At 38.7% G+C, this 15,543-nt stretch overlaps 1 protein-coding gene across 1 annotated transcript in view; it reads left to right on the plus strand.

Annotated features, from left to right (window-relative positions):
- DYNC2H1 (dynein cytoplasmic 2 heavy chain 1) overlaps positions 1-15,543 on the plus strand; it is a 349,851-nt gene that overhangs the window by 139,400 nt on the left and 194,908 nt on the right. Inside the window, exons 61-63 of the mRNA XM_075546528.1 lie at positions 6,703-6,829; positions 11,028-11,169; positions 11,640-11,749. Coding sequence (XP_075402643.1) covers positions 6,703-6,829; positions 11,028-11,169; positions 11,640-11,749 — 379 coding nt within the window. The remainder of the gene's footprint in view (positions 1-6,702; positions 6,830-11,027; positions 11,170-11,639; positions 11,750-15,543) is intronic.

A 15,543-nucleotide genomic window follows, 5' to 3' on the forward strand; every position in this document is an offset into this window, starting at 1 on the left:
CAATTTTGACAGTGCATCCATGAATAAAAAAACGTCCTAACATTACAAGAAAAATTAAAATTGCTTGATATGTAAAATAAGGATCATTATTTAAAATAATCAAAGGATATTATGGAAGAGCTGCTGAAGTTATGTTAGCAGGTGCAAAACCCTTTCATCTTCAGTGAAATTGTTTTATCTCTTACTGATATTATAGATTTAAAAAAATCATTTTATTGGGGCCTCCACAACTCATATCACAATCCATCCATCCATCCATTGTATGTCAAGCACATTTGTTGCCATCATCATTCTCAAAACATTTGCTTTCTACTTGAGCCCTGGTATAAGCTCCTCATTTTTTACCCTCCTCCCATCTCCCCTCTCCCTCATGTACCCTTGATAATTTATAAATTATTATTTTGCCATATCTTATACTGTCTGATATCTCTCTTCACCCACTTCTCTGTTGTCAATCACCCAGGGAGGACGTAATATGTAGATCCTTATAATTGACTCCCCCTTTCTATTCCACCTTCCCTCCACCCACCTGGTATCGCCACTTTCACCACTGGTCCTAAAGGGATCATCTGTCCTGGATTCCTGTGTTTCTGGTTCCTATCTGTACCAGTGTACATCCTCTGGTCTAGCCAGATTTGTAAGGTAGAATTGGGATCATGATAGTGGCGGGGAGGAAGCATTTAGGAACTAGAGGAAAGTTGTATGTTTCATCATTGCTACACTGCACCCTGACTGGCTCATCTCCTCCCTGTTACCCTTCTGTAAGGGATGTCCAGTTGCCAACAGATGGGTTTTGGGTCCCCAATCAATAATCCCCTGACTTCACAATGATATGATTTTTTGTTCTTTGATGCCTGATACCTGATCTCTACGATACCTGTTGATCACACAAGCTGGTGTGCTTCTTCCATGTGGGCTTTGTTGCTTCTGAGCTAGATGGCCACTTGTTTACCTTCAAGCTTTTAAGACCCCAGATACTTTATCTTTTGATAGCTGGGCACCATCAGCTTTCTTCACCGCATTTGCTTATGCTCCTGCTTTGTCTTCAGTGATCTTATCAGGAAGGTGGGTGCCCACTGATATTTTTTGTTCTTTGATGCCTGATGCCTGATCCCTTCAACACCTTGTGGTCGCACAGGCTGTTGTGCTTCGTCCATGTGGGCTTTGTTGCTTCCCAGCTAGGTGGTCCCTTGTTTACCTTCAAGCCTTTAGAAATTATAGGTTTTTAATAGAGGTTTTTTAGAGTAGGAAGCAAGAGATAAAAGACAATTTTATAAATATTAGAAATTACTAAGTGACCATTAGATACTAAATTTATCTAACCTTTTAAAGCTTTTGATTTTAATTATTATATACTACCAATATTTTTTGGGAAAAACCCCTTTAATATGAGCATTCAATCTTAGTTCATACAATGAGATGGCCTGTTTTAGAACTATTGTCAGTAATTAATTAATGCTGGCCAACATGCTATTTCTTATTATGATCCTTAATTAAGAATCAATTTACTTCAAGTTGTTATAGACTTATTTTCTTATAAACTAATGAATAAGGGAATTTAAAAATGAACATTATCTATCAATTTTTAAATTACTTTGACATAGGGTTTTTGGCCATTTATAACACGCAACTTACTCAGAAATATACCATTGTTGATTACAGACAGCACATCATTGCTGCCAAACTACGCACAAAACTGCTAGGCAGTGTTGAAGCGAATGTCCATGTGGTTTATCTTTCCAAGTTACAAACTTTCCACTGCTTTCAAACAAAACTGCACAATGATGGAGATATCTTATGCTATATATGATCCAATGTGGTAACCAGTAGCCATATCTGGATACCAATACTTGAAATTTGGCCTCCATGACAGGGGAGGTGTGATTCTGTTTGATTTAAATAAGGACATGTGCCTCGTAGCTGCTGTGTTAGCACAGGTGTGGAGGCTTGCATTTGGGGAATTGAGAGGCAGTAAGACCTACTGTGCACAGTACATAGAGCTGTATTGCTGTCCCTCCATATACCTGTCCACACCTCCTCTGAAAGGAGCTCTGGTGGCTCTGCCCAGCAAATGGTGGCCTGTTCTCGGCAGTGCTGACCGTGCAGACCAGTGAGCCACTCTGTAGGCTGTCTGCTCCATTGAGATGTGTAGCCTCTAGAACCGTGGTGGTGTCGTGGGTTACGAATTGAGCGTCTGACCACAACATCAGTGTTTAAAGCCAGCAGCCTGCTCCACAGGAGGCAAATGAGGCTCTCTCCTCCTGAAAAGAGGTACCGTCTTCGGAACCCACGTCCAAAAGGTTCACTGTAAGGGTTAGTTGATGGCAATAGTTTTGAGTTTTGAAATCAGTTTGCTTTCAAACTTGATTTGTTATCAACTGGATAGCAATGTAATATTGGGGATTAAAGTTTTACTGAAGATAATTAAAAACATTTCAGCAGGACATCGACAGGCTTGTCATAATTCAAGCCAGACTCAGTAGAGGCCATGGAACAATATCATTGCTGATCTCAAATGTATCTTGGCTAACAGCAGAAATCGCATAAGTACATTTAAGTGTATTTCATTCTTATGGATGGATGATAAGAAATTGTGGATTACCTTGTGAAGAAAGAATTCCAGAATACCTTGTGCTCATGCAGAGCCTATACATGGAGCAGCGGGAGAGTTTGAACTGAACAAATGGGTGATACATAGTTGGAAATGAGGAAAGGTGCGCTCAGGGCTGTGTCCTCGCCCCATACTTACTCTAAACCGAGTAACTGATCCAAGGTGGCAGACTGTGTGAAGGGGAACACAGGCCTGGAGCATCAGGATTGCAGGAATACACCTTAACCACCCGTGGTAGGGAGCTGACACAGCTTTGTTTGATGGAGGACTTAAAGGACTTACTGTTGAAGAGCAAAGGCAACAGCCTTCAGTAGGGAATTAACATAAAGAAATTCTCTAGGGAATTAACACAAAGAAAATGAAAAAATCCTCGTTAACTGGACCAGTGGGCAACTTCAGGATCATTGGAGAAATATTGGTGCTGTGAAGGATTTCATTTCACTTGGATCCGCAATCAATATTCATGGAAATAACAGTTAAGAAACTGAAGGAGTCTTCAGTCCAAGGGTTCCAGGTGAGCTTGCGAACCTCACTCACGGAGCTTCCCGAAGCACGTCCTTCTGCTGTGGCCTACAAAGCATGTGTGCCTTGAAAGAACAGGGTCTAAAGTCCCACTTGCCCATAGTGCATGGATTGGTCACCAAGCACTAGATAGAAACTAGGTGAAAAGCCTACAATTAGGAACATAATTCTAGTCATGCTCTCCCCTTGGGCCCAACGCAAGTGTTCTGAAGCATTTTTCCCTGATGGAAGGTTCCTCCTCCCCACTTGCACCAGTGGAGCCGTAACTGCCATGTATCTGCCTCCCTCCCTGTTGCCGTGAATTTCTAGTAAGCTCTCCGTATCACGGATACTCCTTAGGTGTAGGGGTATGTGTTGGATTGAGGTAATCTTAGCACTATGGCAGCACCTGAATAGTCTTCTGCTTTCCCACCATGCTAGTAATCTTGCTGTCATATGCAATGCATTGGAAAGAAAGAGGACTATTACAGAGGCAGTTGGGTTAAAATTGAACACTTTAGCATTTTATCGCCTTTTTTGACCCATTTTAAATTTGTTCTAGTTTTTAATATTTTCTGCTTTCCTTTCAATTGAGGTCTTTCTCTGTTTTATTTTGTTATTGTTAATCGTTTTTTTCAGAATATTTTTCTGTATATGACGTGTAGGTTAGGTTAACCTCTGGAGACAGTGACTGGATTATGGTTCCTTGTGGTCTGGCAGGGAGGTTGCTGGGAGATGTAGAGCTAATCACGATGAGTACAAGAACAAAGAAAGTGCTCTAAAATGGAGTGTGGCATGGTTGTTCATCTCTTGTTAAGATCAATGAACTGTAGAATAGTATGATATGTGAGTTGTATACCCATAAAACTATTCATTTTTAAAAACAAAAGAAGCCAAAGGATTATTGCATTTGACAAACTACTGCAAAGATGTCACTTTGAGGACTAAGATATGCATGACTAAGCCATGGTTGTTTTAATCTCTTCACATGTATGAAAAAGCTGGACAGTGAATAGGGAAGACCAAAGAAGAATGGCTGCCTCTGAATTTTGATAGATATGATACAGATGATATTCATAATGAGGAATCCATATGTCAATAGATTACCATAATTAGGTCAAGAATACTGAATGTACCAGGGCTTGCCAGAAGAGTGAATGAGTCTCTGGAAGAAGTTCAGCCAGAATGCTTTGATACAAGGACACGAAGATTACCTCGCGTGCTTTGAGCCTGTTACTAGGTGGGACTGGAACTTTGAGAAGACCATGATGCTCGGGAAGTAGACAGCAAAAAACGGTGCATGTAACACTTGACTCAAACACAGGACTGGACCATGTCTTTTTCTTCTGTTGCGCACGTGGTGGCTGTGCGTTGGACACACGTGTCTTGACAGCACCAATGAACAGCAAATAGGGTCTAATTTTGTATGTCTGCCAAGTAAGGATGATAATGCTTATTTCCAACTGTCTTCCTGAGAATTAAGTGGCGTACCATTTTTAGATATGTTTGGCACAAGGGTTGATACTTAAAAGGTACTTGTTGGAGGAATAAATAATGGTGTACAGTGGTGGTGGTGTCGGTGCCATTGAATCTGTTTGGACTTCTAGCGACCACACGTATGAGAAAACGAAACCCCGCCCCGCCTCGTCCTCAGTTGTTCTTCTGCCTGAGTCCATGGTTGCAGCCACTGTGCCAGTCCGACCTGTTGCGGCCCTTGATCTTTTTACCTCCCTTTCCACTCCTCCGAGTATGATGCCTTTTTCCAGGGATGGGTCTCTTCTGATCACGTGTCTAAAATACTTAATGAAGTCTAGTCATTCTCACCTTTAAGGAGCATTCTGGCTGAACGTCTTTCCAGACAGATTTGTTTGGTTTTCTGCTACTTTATGTAGCACCTTAATAATACATGACAGTACTGTTATACTTAATAAAATGATTAAAAATCAACAATTATTTGTCAAATAAAAGTAATTTTAAAACAATAATAATAAACAAACTGTCAAGTAGGCATAGGGAGAGACTGTATAAAATGGCTATATATTTGAGATGGATTTTAAATGTTAATTTATAGTTTTTATAGAGAGATAGTTGAGGGAGTTAAAGTGAGGGGTGAAGATTGAATAGGGAAAATGTCTGGAAGATATCGTAGGTGTAGAAAAGGGCACAGTAGGTAAATGATAAGGTATTTTCTGGAAATATAAAATACTCAGATATTGACATATTATCTACTTGGGACTATGTGCTGGAATAGAATTAAATACAACTAGAAATGTATGCTATGTCACTATTAGGAGAGGTGCTTGAATGTCATACTGTTAAGTTTTGGGGGCTAGTGAATGTAGTATTTTAAACATGCATTTGAAATAAGTGTGTTCCGGCTATCAAAAGAGATAGTGTCTGGGGTCTTAAAGGCTTGAAGATAAACAAGCGGCCATCTAGCTCAGAAGCAAATAAGCCCACATGGAAGAAGCACACCAGCCAGTGCGATCACGAGGTGCCAAAGGGACCAGGTATAAGGCATCATGCAAAAAAAAAAAAAAGAATATGCGTGTGTGTGTGTATATGTGTATATATATATATATATATATATATATATATATATATATATATATATATATATACCACATTGAAAGAAGGGGGAAGTGCAGAGTGGAGACCCAAGGCCCAAGTGTCGGCCACTTGAGATCCCCTCATAGAGGGGTTTAGGAGAGGAGATGGGTCAGTCAGGGTGCAAGGTAGTACCGACGAAGAGCACAGCTTTCCCCCAGATCCTGGATGCTTCCTCCCCCCAACTACCATGATCCGAATTCTACCTTGCAGGGCTGGATAGGGCAGAGGTTGTACACTGGTACATATGGGGACTGGAGACACAGGGAATTCAGGGTGGATGATACCTTCAGGACCAAGGGTGTGAGGGGCGATGCTGGGAGAGTGTAGGGTGAGTGGGTTGGAAAGGGGGGACTGATTACAGGGATCCACATGTGACCTCCTCCCTGGGAGAGGGACGGCAGAGAAGGGGGGGAAGGGAGACTCCGGATAGAGCACGATATGACAAAATAACGATGTATAAATTACAAAGGGCACATGAGAGAGGGGGGTGCGGGGAGGGAGGGAAAAAAAAAAAGAGGACCTGATGCAAAGGGCTTACGTGGAGAGCAAATGCTTTGAGAATGATTGGGGCAGGGAATGTATGGATGTGCTTTATACAATTGATGTATGTATATGTATGGATTGTGATAAGAGGTGTATGTGTCCCTAATAAAATGCAAAAAAAGAAAAGGGAAAATAAAGAAAGAAAAGAAAATGATTAGGGCAAAGAATGTACATATGTGCTTTATACAATTGATGTATGTATATGTATGGACTGTGATAAGAGTTGTATGAGCCCCTAATAAAATGTTTAAAACAAAAACAAACAAAAACAAACAAAAAAGAAATAAGTGTGTTATATTGAAAATACATTGTACACAAATACTATTATCCTACTGATTAAAGTCTCACATAAAACCTTGCTTTACTACTTAAGGCTAATATCATTATATCTTTCTTAAAACTTTATTGTTTTTAATCACATTGTAATGTTTTCATAGATTCCAGAGCAGGACTTCAGAAGCTGCCAAACTTGAATCTGAAGTAAGCAAAGCACAAGAAACAATAAAAGCTGCCGAAGTCCTAATTAATCAACTTGATAGAGAACATAAGAGATGGAATGCACAGGTTTGTTTCAAAAGTCATGAAAGAGTACTTAAAACACAGAAAACCTGTAATGTGGAGGGAAAAAAGAGAATTAGAGAAAATATTCTCTAAGTTTTAACTGGCTTAGGAGAAATTATCAAGATATAAATAGCTGTAACAGAAATTTTGTAAGTAATATATTTTTGTAACAGCATGTATGGCAAGGCAATCGATCACTTTCTCATTTTCTCTTAGTTATTTTAGGGAAGGTCAAGGACAAAATTGTATTTAGAGAAAATTCACTGCTCCCTAGTGATTTAGTTATATTTTGCCTTTTTTAACTTTTAGGATAGTAATCTTAGGATTTGATAGAGCCATATCCGTGGTGATCTCCCCCGCCCCCTCCCCACCCCCCACAAATGGGCAAAAGCTCCACTGGCCAGAGCCTTTGTACTACGTGTTTCCCATTCGCCGAGCATCAAGCAAGTGTCTGAGTTAGTACACCCAGTGGTGTCACCTGGAAAGATTCGCTCTGGTCACAGTAATTTTTTTCATAAAAGTAGTTTTGCTAGAACCTCATTTTTTGTGATGGCCAATTTCAGAGAATAGCGTGTGACTTTGAAATTTTGTTTCCTGCATGGGAAAAATGCTTCAGAAACTGTTGTGATGTTGAACACAGTTTACAAGGTTGGCGCTAGGGGAAAAACTCAAATGTATGTGTAGTTTTCTCATTTCAAAAAAGGTGAAATGTCAATTGATGACAGACCTTGTTCTGGATGTCCATCAATTTCCCAAATGGACGAAATGTCGACAAAATTTGTGCACTTGTCCTTGAAGAACAATGACAGACCACTGAAGATGTGGGGAAGTTTTCTGGACTATCTTGGAGCTCAGTTCATTGACTTTTATGAGAAGGGTCACTGAAGTTTGTGCCTTGGGTACTGACTGGCCTGGAAAAAGAGCCTTGTTTGGAAACATGCTGGGCTTTGAAAGAACGGCTCTGAAGCGAGCCAGACTTTTTTTTCCAGGGTCATTCCTGGTGAAGAGACATGGTGCTATTCTTATGACCCTGAAAGCAAACATCAGTCAAAGGAAGAGGCCATTGTCACCTCATCCAAAAAAATGCTTAAGTGAAATCAAAGGTCAAGACAACGCTCATTTGTTTTTTTGATGTGAGGAGGATTTGAACTTCGTTTCACCAGGTCAGACTATTAATCAAGCTTTCTATTTAGAGGTTCTGAAAAGATTGCATAACAGTGTGGGACAATAAAAGACCTGATTTGTGGCAGACAGGGGACTGGTTTTGCCACCACAACAATGCACCTGCTCAGGCAGCCATCTCAGCCAGTTTGGGGCAAAAAAAAAAAAAAAAAAGCATGCCTCTCTTATTCCACACGCCTTACTTCACCTCACTCTGTGCAACGTCTTTTTGCTTCCAAGAATGAAGAGGGACATGAAAAGACAGCGATTTGATGAGATAGAAGAGGTGAAGAAAAAATGAGGAAACCATCGAAACACGAGTTTGAAAAATGTTTCCAAGAATGGAACCATAGATTTGACATATGTATTAAGAGTATTGGGGAGTACTTTTAAGGTGATAAGGTTGTTTTATAAAAACAAACAAACATAGCTTTGAATAAAAAAATGCCTTTTGGTGGGGGTGCCCCCTCATATATATTGTATTACATCCAATCTGAAATATTGGAGCTCTTCTTTCCAGTCCCTACGTTTCTTTCACATGTTAAATTTCTTCCCTCACGACAGCTTCCTCGTCTGCTTACCCAGAAAGTGTTCATTGCCCTCAGGATTTCCTTTCCCTCTGGCAACTGCTTCCGACCGTTACGCCTCTTCTTACGAATAGCCTGCATGCCATCATCATGACCATTGCTAGAATTCTGCACAGCTAATTTTTCAGATCATATCCCCAAGCAAACTTGAGTTGCTTGTACTGTTCTTTTTCAGGAACTCAAACTTAATATATTTCAATTAAATTTCTTGTACTCAACCCAAATCTTTATTTCCTGTGTCTCATTTAAGATATCCTTGGTATAGGAATCAAAAAATGAAAATATAGAGTATTTCTATACTCTTTTGTGTTTATTCTCATATCCATATGTAAATACCTCTCATCTGTATCATATTTAAAAAAATAATATTTTGTGTGTTTTAGGTAAGGTTTACACAGCAATTTAGGTTTCCATTCAGTTGAGTGTAGCCAGTGCTGCCCAGTTACATTGAATACATTCTTAACAATGTGAATGTTCTCATTGTTTCCCTTATTGTGGTTCCATTTATCTTCTGTTCTTAATGCCAATCATTGAATTCCTTCCATTGGGTACTTATAACTGGTTTCCCTCTTATCTCTTTCTTTAATTGGTTTATCTTTCATTCATCAGCTTCTCTTTAATCGCCTACATTACAGCACTTAACCGTGCTGCTTAAACACTTCAGTTGCTCATTGTATCCGCTTCAAACAGGAGGGGGCTTCATGACGTTTCGAGAAAAGTAGACGTTCAAGATAGAAAATGTAAAAATACAAATTTCATTTCTCAACCTACACTCCATGAAGGCCAAGTTATTCTTGTAACTAATGATACCAGTCATTTAGTTCTTCCCTAAAGAACTGAGGTTCCTGAGAATTTAGCCATGTCAATGTAGTCTTTTTTATATTTTTAACTGAAGGGAAAAAAGGGACTCTTTAAAGATGTTTTAAGATTAAGAAACATGTAGAAGATAGATGCAATGAAATCAGGACTGTAAGGTGGACATGTGATGATTGTCAATAGAAATTTCCCCCAAAGTTTCCCATCCTCTGTGAGAGGAATGAGCAGGAGCCTTGTTACACTGCAGGAGGACTCTGGTGGAAGGAACTTTCCCAGGCAGGCTTTCTGCTAAGCTTTGGCGAACTTTCTCAAAACACTCTCATAATAGACGGATGTTATCATTCTCTGCTCCTCCAGAAAATCAACAAGCAAAATGCTTTGAGCATTCAAAAAGCTGGTGCAACGAGCTTTCTTTTCACGGGCACACTGTTGCTTTGAGGTGCCCACTTTTACCGGCTGGTGAAAGTCATCCGGCTGTTGTCATCCTCTTTGAATTAGGGCATGAATAAAATTAAGTTTTTCCTTGAAAATTGATGTGGGTGATCTACTGCTGTGAGCTTACTCTTCAAATGAATTATCTATCCATTTGTAAACTGCTGATTTCTCTGGGGACATTGTCCCCATAAACTTTTGTTGGTAAAGCATCGATGATTTCATCCAAGTTTCACCATATGTTTGATGTTTGTTCTTGCTTCAATTTTCAAATTATTTATTTATTTATTTATTGGCTTTAACAAACCAAAATATATTTTCTCATAATATGGCAGCATCCAAGTCTCATTTCCGTGTGATGTCCCCAGTGGAAGTCTTTCTGTCCGTGTCATCTTTAAAGGAAATTCTTTGCCTCTATAGAGCTCCGGCTTCTAGGCCCTCTTCATGTGGCTTGGCATCTCTCCTCCCATCGTTTGGCTTCAATTTGAGTAGAATCATGTTTTCTGAGAGGAACTCTTTTCAGTCTCTTGTCTTATTCTTCTAGTACTTCAAACCAGATCTTATTCAGATGGGTCATATCAAATCAGTTTGAGTATTTGGAGGCAAAAATAAAAATCCTTGCACATTTTTTTTTCATAATACGCATTTCCACAATCTTTTTGAGGATTTCTCATAGAAGCTTCTTTGTTTGGCATGTAAACTCTTCCCTGTCCATCTCCGGTGATTCATTCTGTCCCTTCTCATGCACTTCGATAGCTTTACTCAATTTGCTTCATCTTATATGCTGACAACAATAAGCTTTCATTGTTGAGTATTCCTAGTTTTTCTTTCATTTGTGCTTTTGCCTATGATTTCTGTATCATCTTAATCATATCTTGCAAGATTAGGTATAATTTGTAACATTTAACTGTGATCAGAAGGAATATTCTGCTTTCATGACAATCACTAGGATTGAGCGTGTTTGTTTTAAGTAACTATCAGGATTCATACATTCTGAATATTAAGCAATGTCTGAAGTATTTTATATATTCTTATATTTTTGATGATTATATTCCAGACAGGGGTATCACTAAGACCAGAAGGAACTGTTAACTTAGTGTCAGATCTGAGCTAGAGAGTTGTTGGTTTTCTTCCTGACTAGAACATGTCCACATGCACCTTTTTCCTGCTTTCTCACCCTCTCCTGCGCTTGTTTTCTCTTTCAGGTGGCAGAGATCACCGATGAATTAGCTACTCTTCCCAAGAGAGCTCAGCTAGCTGCTGCCTTTATTACATACCTTTCTGCTGCTCCTGAGGGTCTGAGGAAAACTTGTGTGGAAGAGTGGACCAAATCAGCTGACCTTGAAAGTTTGTACTTAAGAATATGAAATTTTAAAATACTAAAAATTTACATTTTTATCTTAATTTTTTGTATGACATTTTACTATAAGTTAAAGGATACTGGAGCTACTTTCAGTTGGTTTAATTTCTGGTGTAATTTCTCAAACAATTTATCTTTTAAATAATTCTATGATATTAAAACTAATGAATTATTTTTAATATTGCTTGCCTGCTGCTAAACTTCTCAATAGTTTAATTTTTAGTAATTTCATGTCATATGATGAGTTTGAGGGACTTGAAGGCTCCTTAGCATCTTAGTTAGGGGATGTTCCTTCAGAGGAATTCCTATTCCTCTTTTCACTGGCATGTCTGGTTCTTCGTCCAAGACTATTTAGAAAACTCTTACTTCAGTATATTTCAAGTGCTTGTATTCCTTTTCCTTCATAAAGTCCAAGATAATTTTAGATAACTATTATTAATAAACGTTAACGTTTCAGAATTTGATCTAAGACGATTTCTTTGCACCGAAAGTGAGCAGTTAATTTGGAAAAGTGAAGGCCTCCCATCAGATGACCTTTCCATCGAAAATGCTCTTGTTATCTTGCAGGTAATTCACCTTCATCGTTTCCTATGAGAAGCCTTTGAAGCTTAAAAAAGAATTTGACTTATTTTCCAAATTCTTAGGCTTTCACTTTGTATTTCTTAGTTACATATATGTAAAATATTTTGCAAATGAAAAATCCATGTATGATTCAGTTGGTGAACCTACAACTTTAACGTAATATGAAAGTATAAATTCAAGTGGCACTATTTTCATGGTAGCAAGATATTCTAATGTATCAAGGGGTCCTAAGAAAGAAGAGCTGTGGTGGTGAACTGGCTAACACATTGAGCTGCTAACCAGAAGGTCAGAGTTTTGAACCCCACCACCTGCTTTAAGGGGAGCAGGTGTAGCAGGCAGCCTGCTTCCATAAAGACTTGCTGCCTTGAGGAACTCGGGGGTAGTTCTGTTCTGCCCTTTGTGGCACTGTGAATGTGGGTGGAATTGACTCAATGGCAGCATTTTCTTTGTGAGCTGGGGAGAATGTAGTTAAGGAGGAACTAAAAGAGCAGTAGTTGACTTTAGGCTACCAGCCTCTCACCAAATGTAGCAATCTCTTCTATAAAGACTTGAAGTTTGGAAATTCTGTGACAAAGTTCTACTCTGTCTTAAAAGGTCGCTGTGAGTTGGAATCAACTCCATGGTCATGGATTACAAAGCCTTGTTGATAAAGTGGTTAAGCACTTTGTTGCTAAACACAAAGGCTGAGAGTTCGAATCCACCAGCTGGGCTGCGGTAGAAATATGTAGGAGTCAGCTTCTTTAAGGACCACAGCCTTAGAAACCCTCTGGGACAGGTATACTATGGTGTATAGCAGTGATTCGCAACCTGTGGGTCGAGACCCCTTTGGGAGTCGAACGACCTTTACACAGGGGTCGCCTGATTCATAACAGTAGCAACATTACAGTTATGAAGTAGCAACGAAAATAATTGTATGGTTCGCGGCCACCACAACATGAGGAACTGTATTAAAGGGTTGTGGCATTAGGAAGGTTGAGAACCACTGCTCTATAGGATTGCCATGAGTTGCAATTAATTCATTGGCAATGAGCTTGTTGTTTTTTTTTTAGCTGTATACAGGTAGTTCCAGGTTACATATTGTTAAAGAGCATGTTGGGCTTCTCCATAGTCAGACATTTGTCTCCTGGGGACTTCTTGGATATAAGGAGCACTAGTAGTGCAGTGGTGAGACACTCATTGATTTTAACGTACAAGCTACTCCTTGGGAGAAAAGACCTGAGATTCTATCCCTGTCAAGATTACAGCTTTGGTAACCTTACTAGGTGGCTCTATGCCTTGCTATATGTTTCCAATGATTGGAATTGACTTGAGAGCAGTGGGTTTATAAATTGTATAGTGCCTTCATCTAGAACATAGGATCCCAAACTTATTTGACCTACGGACTCCTTGCAGAAACAAAACAACTCAGTGCTTCCCTGACAATGAACCGCAGTCCAGGATAAAGTGTAGGTATCTGTCAAAAAATAAAAAAAAGTGTAGGTATCTGCTTTTTCAAGCTCCCTTAAGTCATTCCTAGAAGCCCTGGTGGCATAGTGGGTTATACACCGGGCTTTTAACTACAAGGTCAACTGTTCAAAACCACCAGTTGACCTGAGGGAGGAAGATGGGGATTTCTATTCTCATAGGAGTTGCAGTCTTGGGGGAGAAAAGAGTTACAATCTCAGAAAACCACCAAGGCCATTCTATCCTGCCCTAAAAGATGTGCTGTGAGTCTCATATGCTGTGCTATGTTGGCAGTGAGTTTTTATTATTAATTTTTATTTTGGATTGATCTAATGGCCACCAGGAGGCAGTATTGCCCACTTTGGGAAACTGATTCCAGAGTATAAGGTAATTGGAATTAGTAAATAGTTTTCTTACATGTTTGTAAGTATACAGTGCCATTGAGTTGGTTTGGGCTCAGAACTTCCCAAAAGGCGCCCAAGGCTGTGGTGCGGTAGGCAAGCAGAGTCACTTATCTTTCTGAGCAGCTCATGCGTTCAAACCGCCATCCTTTTCGTTACCAGCCAAATGATGTAACCACTACACCACCAGGGCTCTGTTTCTGGAAGATTAATGATATATTTTCATATTTATCCTGTTGTGCAAAATAGAACTATATAAACTGAAGGTGAAATAATTTTTTATTTTAAGTCAGAGTTGATGGTTTGCATAGTTTGGAAAACTGATTTTTCTCTTAAGTACTTTCCAAATTACATGGTGTAAAAGTGAAAGAATTAGTAGCTTATTGGCAGAGAATGTAAAAACCAAATTCAAAGTTCTGTGTCCAGCAAGTAATTATTTTGACTACAGTTTGATGTTACTATCAATCTGTTTTCCATTTCTCATATCGATCTTGGAAAATAATTCCTGAAAATAAAATGTAATTATTATTATTTTTGTTCATCGTATTTCAGTAGGTTGCATCTTGTAACAAGTGTCTTTTTTCCCCTCCATGCAACCTCTGCCACTGTTCACATGCTGTTTCCTTGTTCCATGGTCTTAAAGAAAGCTTACCCACTCACTGGCTCTCATGAGGAAGCTTATGTCCTAAGATGTGTATTTTGGCTGTGTTCACTTTGGGAATCATTTGTTCTTTTTGATTAGCCCTGCAATCAGTTGACTGTTAGGAAAGTATCTTATTATAAAAGTTTGGACTGTAGATAGAATAATTTTACTTTAGTCTTTTATTTTTAATATTCTTCACCATCATTTTTTTATACCAGATTCCAGAATTATGAATCTGGAATTTTACAGGGGGCTTTATTCAGTTTGTGGAAAATAAAATGAAAAGCTAATGATTTTTCCCCATGAACTGTTTAAAGCCCTCTTTTATATGTAAATAATTCCATTGAATAATAGCAAACTATAGCTTTTTGATTATTCTTTCTCTAATGTTACATAATTACCTTGTTTTAGTAATCCAAGAAAATAAATGTTTCCAAATGAAAAAAAGGACAAATCCAGTAGTCTTCATTTTTTTATTCTGGAAGTACAACCTTCAGGAAGAACACATTTAACTGAGTAGTTGTTAGTTTTTTAATCAATGATATTAATTGAAAATATCTATGTTTTTATTCTGAATTGTGTTTTCTAATGACTATGGGGAAATTGTGTATGGAATTAATTTTAATAATAAACTTAGGACTACTTCATGTTCAGTACTGATAAAGTCCTAAAAGATTTATTTTTATGACAAAACATAGCCATATTCATAAAATTGTTTCAGTAGTTACTTGTTAAACTCATTATAATTCATATTTTATATCAATTCTAAGGTAGACTAGTGTTAGAATAAGTTGTAACTAAGGGTGTGGTATTTCATATTCATTCCTTCTGTTCTAGCCTCATAATTACTGTGACTTCATATTGGCCTTTGCTTTTTATTCTTGGATAAATACATTATTCTTGCTCTACTGCTGGTCCCTTGCTCTCAGTACTGATTCCTCTGCTGCTGGTGGGTTGAATTCCTAAAACACTAATCTGACTATAGCATTACCTATTAATATATCTCAGTTCCCAGAGCTTCCAGTAACAATGGCATTATCCTTATATACGGCATAACAAAGTTCTTCGTGCTTGACTCTACCTTTTGATATCTCTCATCTTAGTCTACCCTTTGTATTCCAGTGACGCTCAACTACTGGCAGTTTCCCAAATTTCCCAAGCCCGTTACTCCTCTCTCCATCATGCTGTTGTCTTTGCGTAACTTCTTTGCCTGGCTACGTTCAGTTCATTTTTCATGACTTAGTTTTCCTGGAATTGCTTCTTAGATGCTTTGCTCAGCTCCACCTATGGTT

Source organism: Tenrec ecaudatus, chromosome 4, assembly GCF_050624435.1.
Source record: "Tenrec ecaudatus isolate mTenEca1 chromosome 4, mTenEca1.hap1, whole genome shotgun sequence".
Classification (NCBI taxonomy): domain Eukaryota; kingdom Metazoa; phylum Chordata; class Mammalia; order Afrosoricida; family Tenrecidae; genus Tenrec; species Tenrec ecaudatus.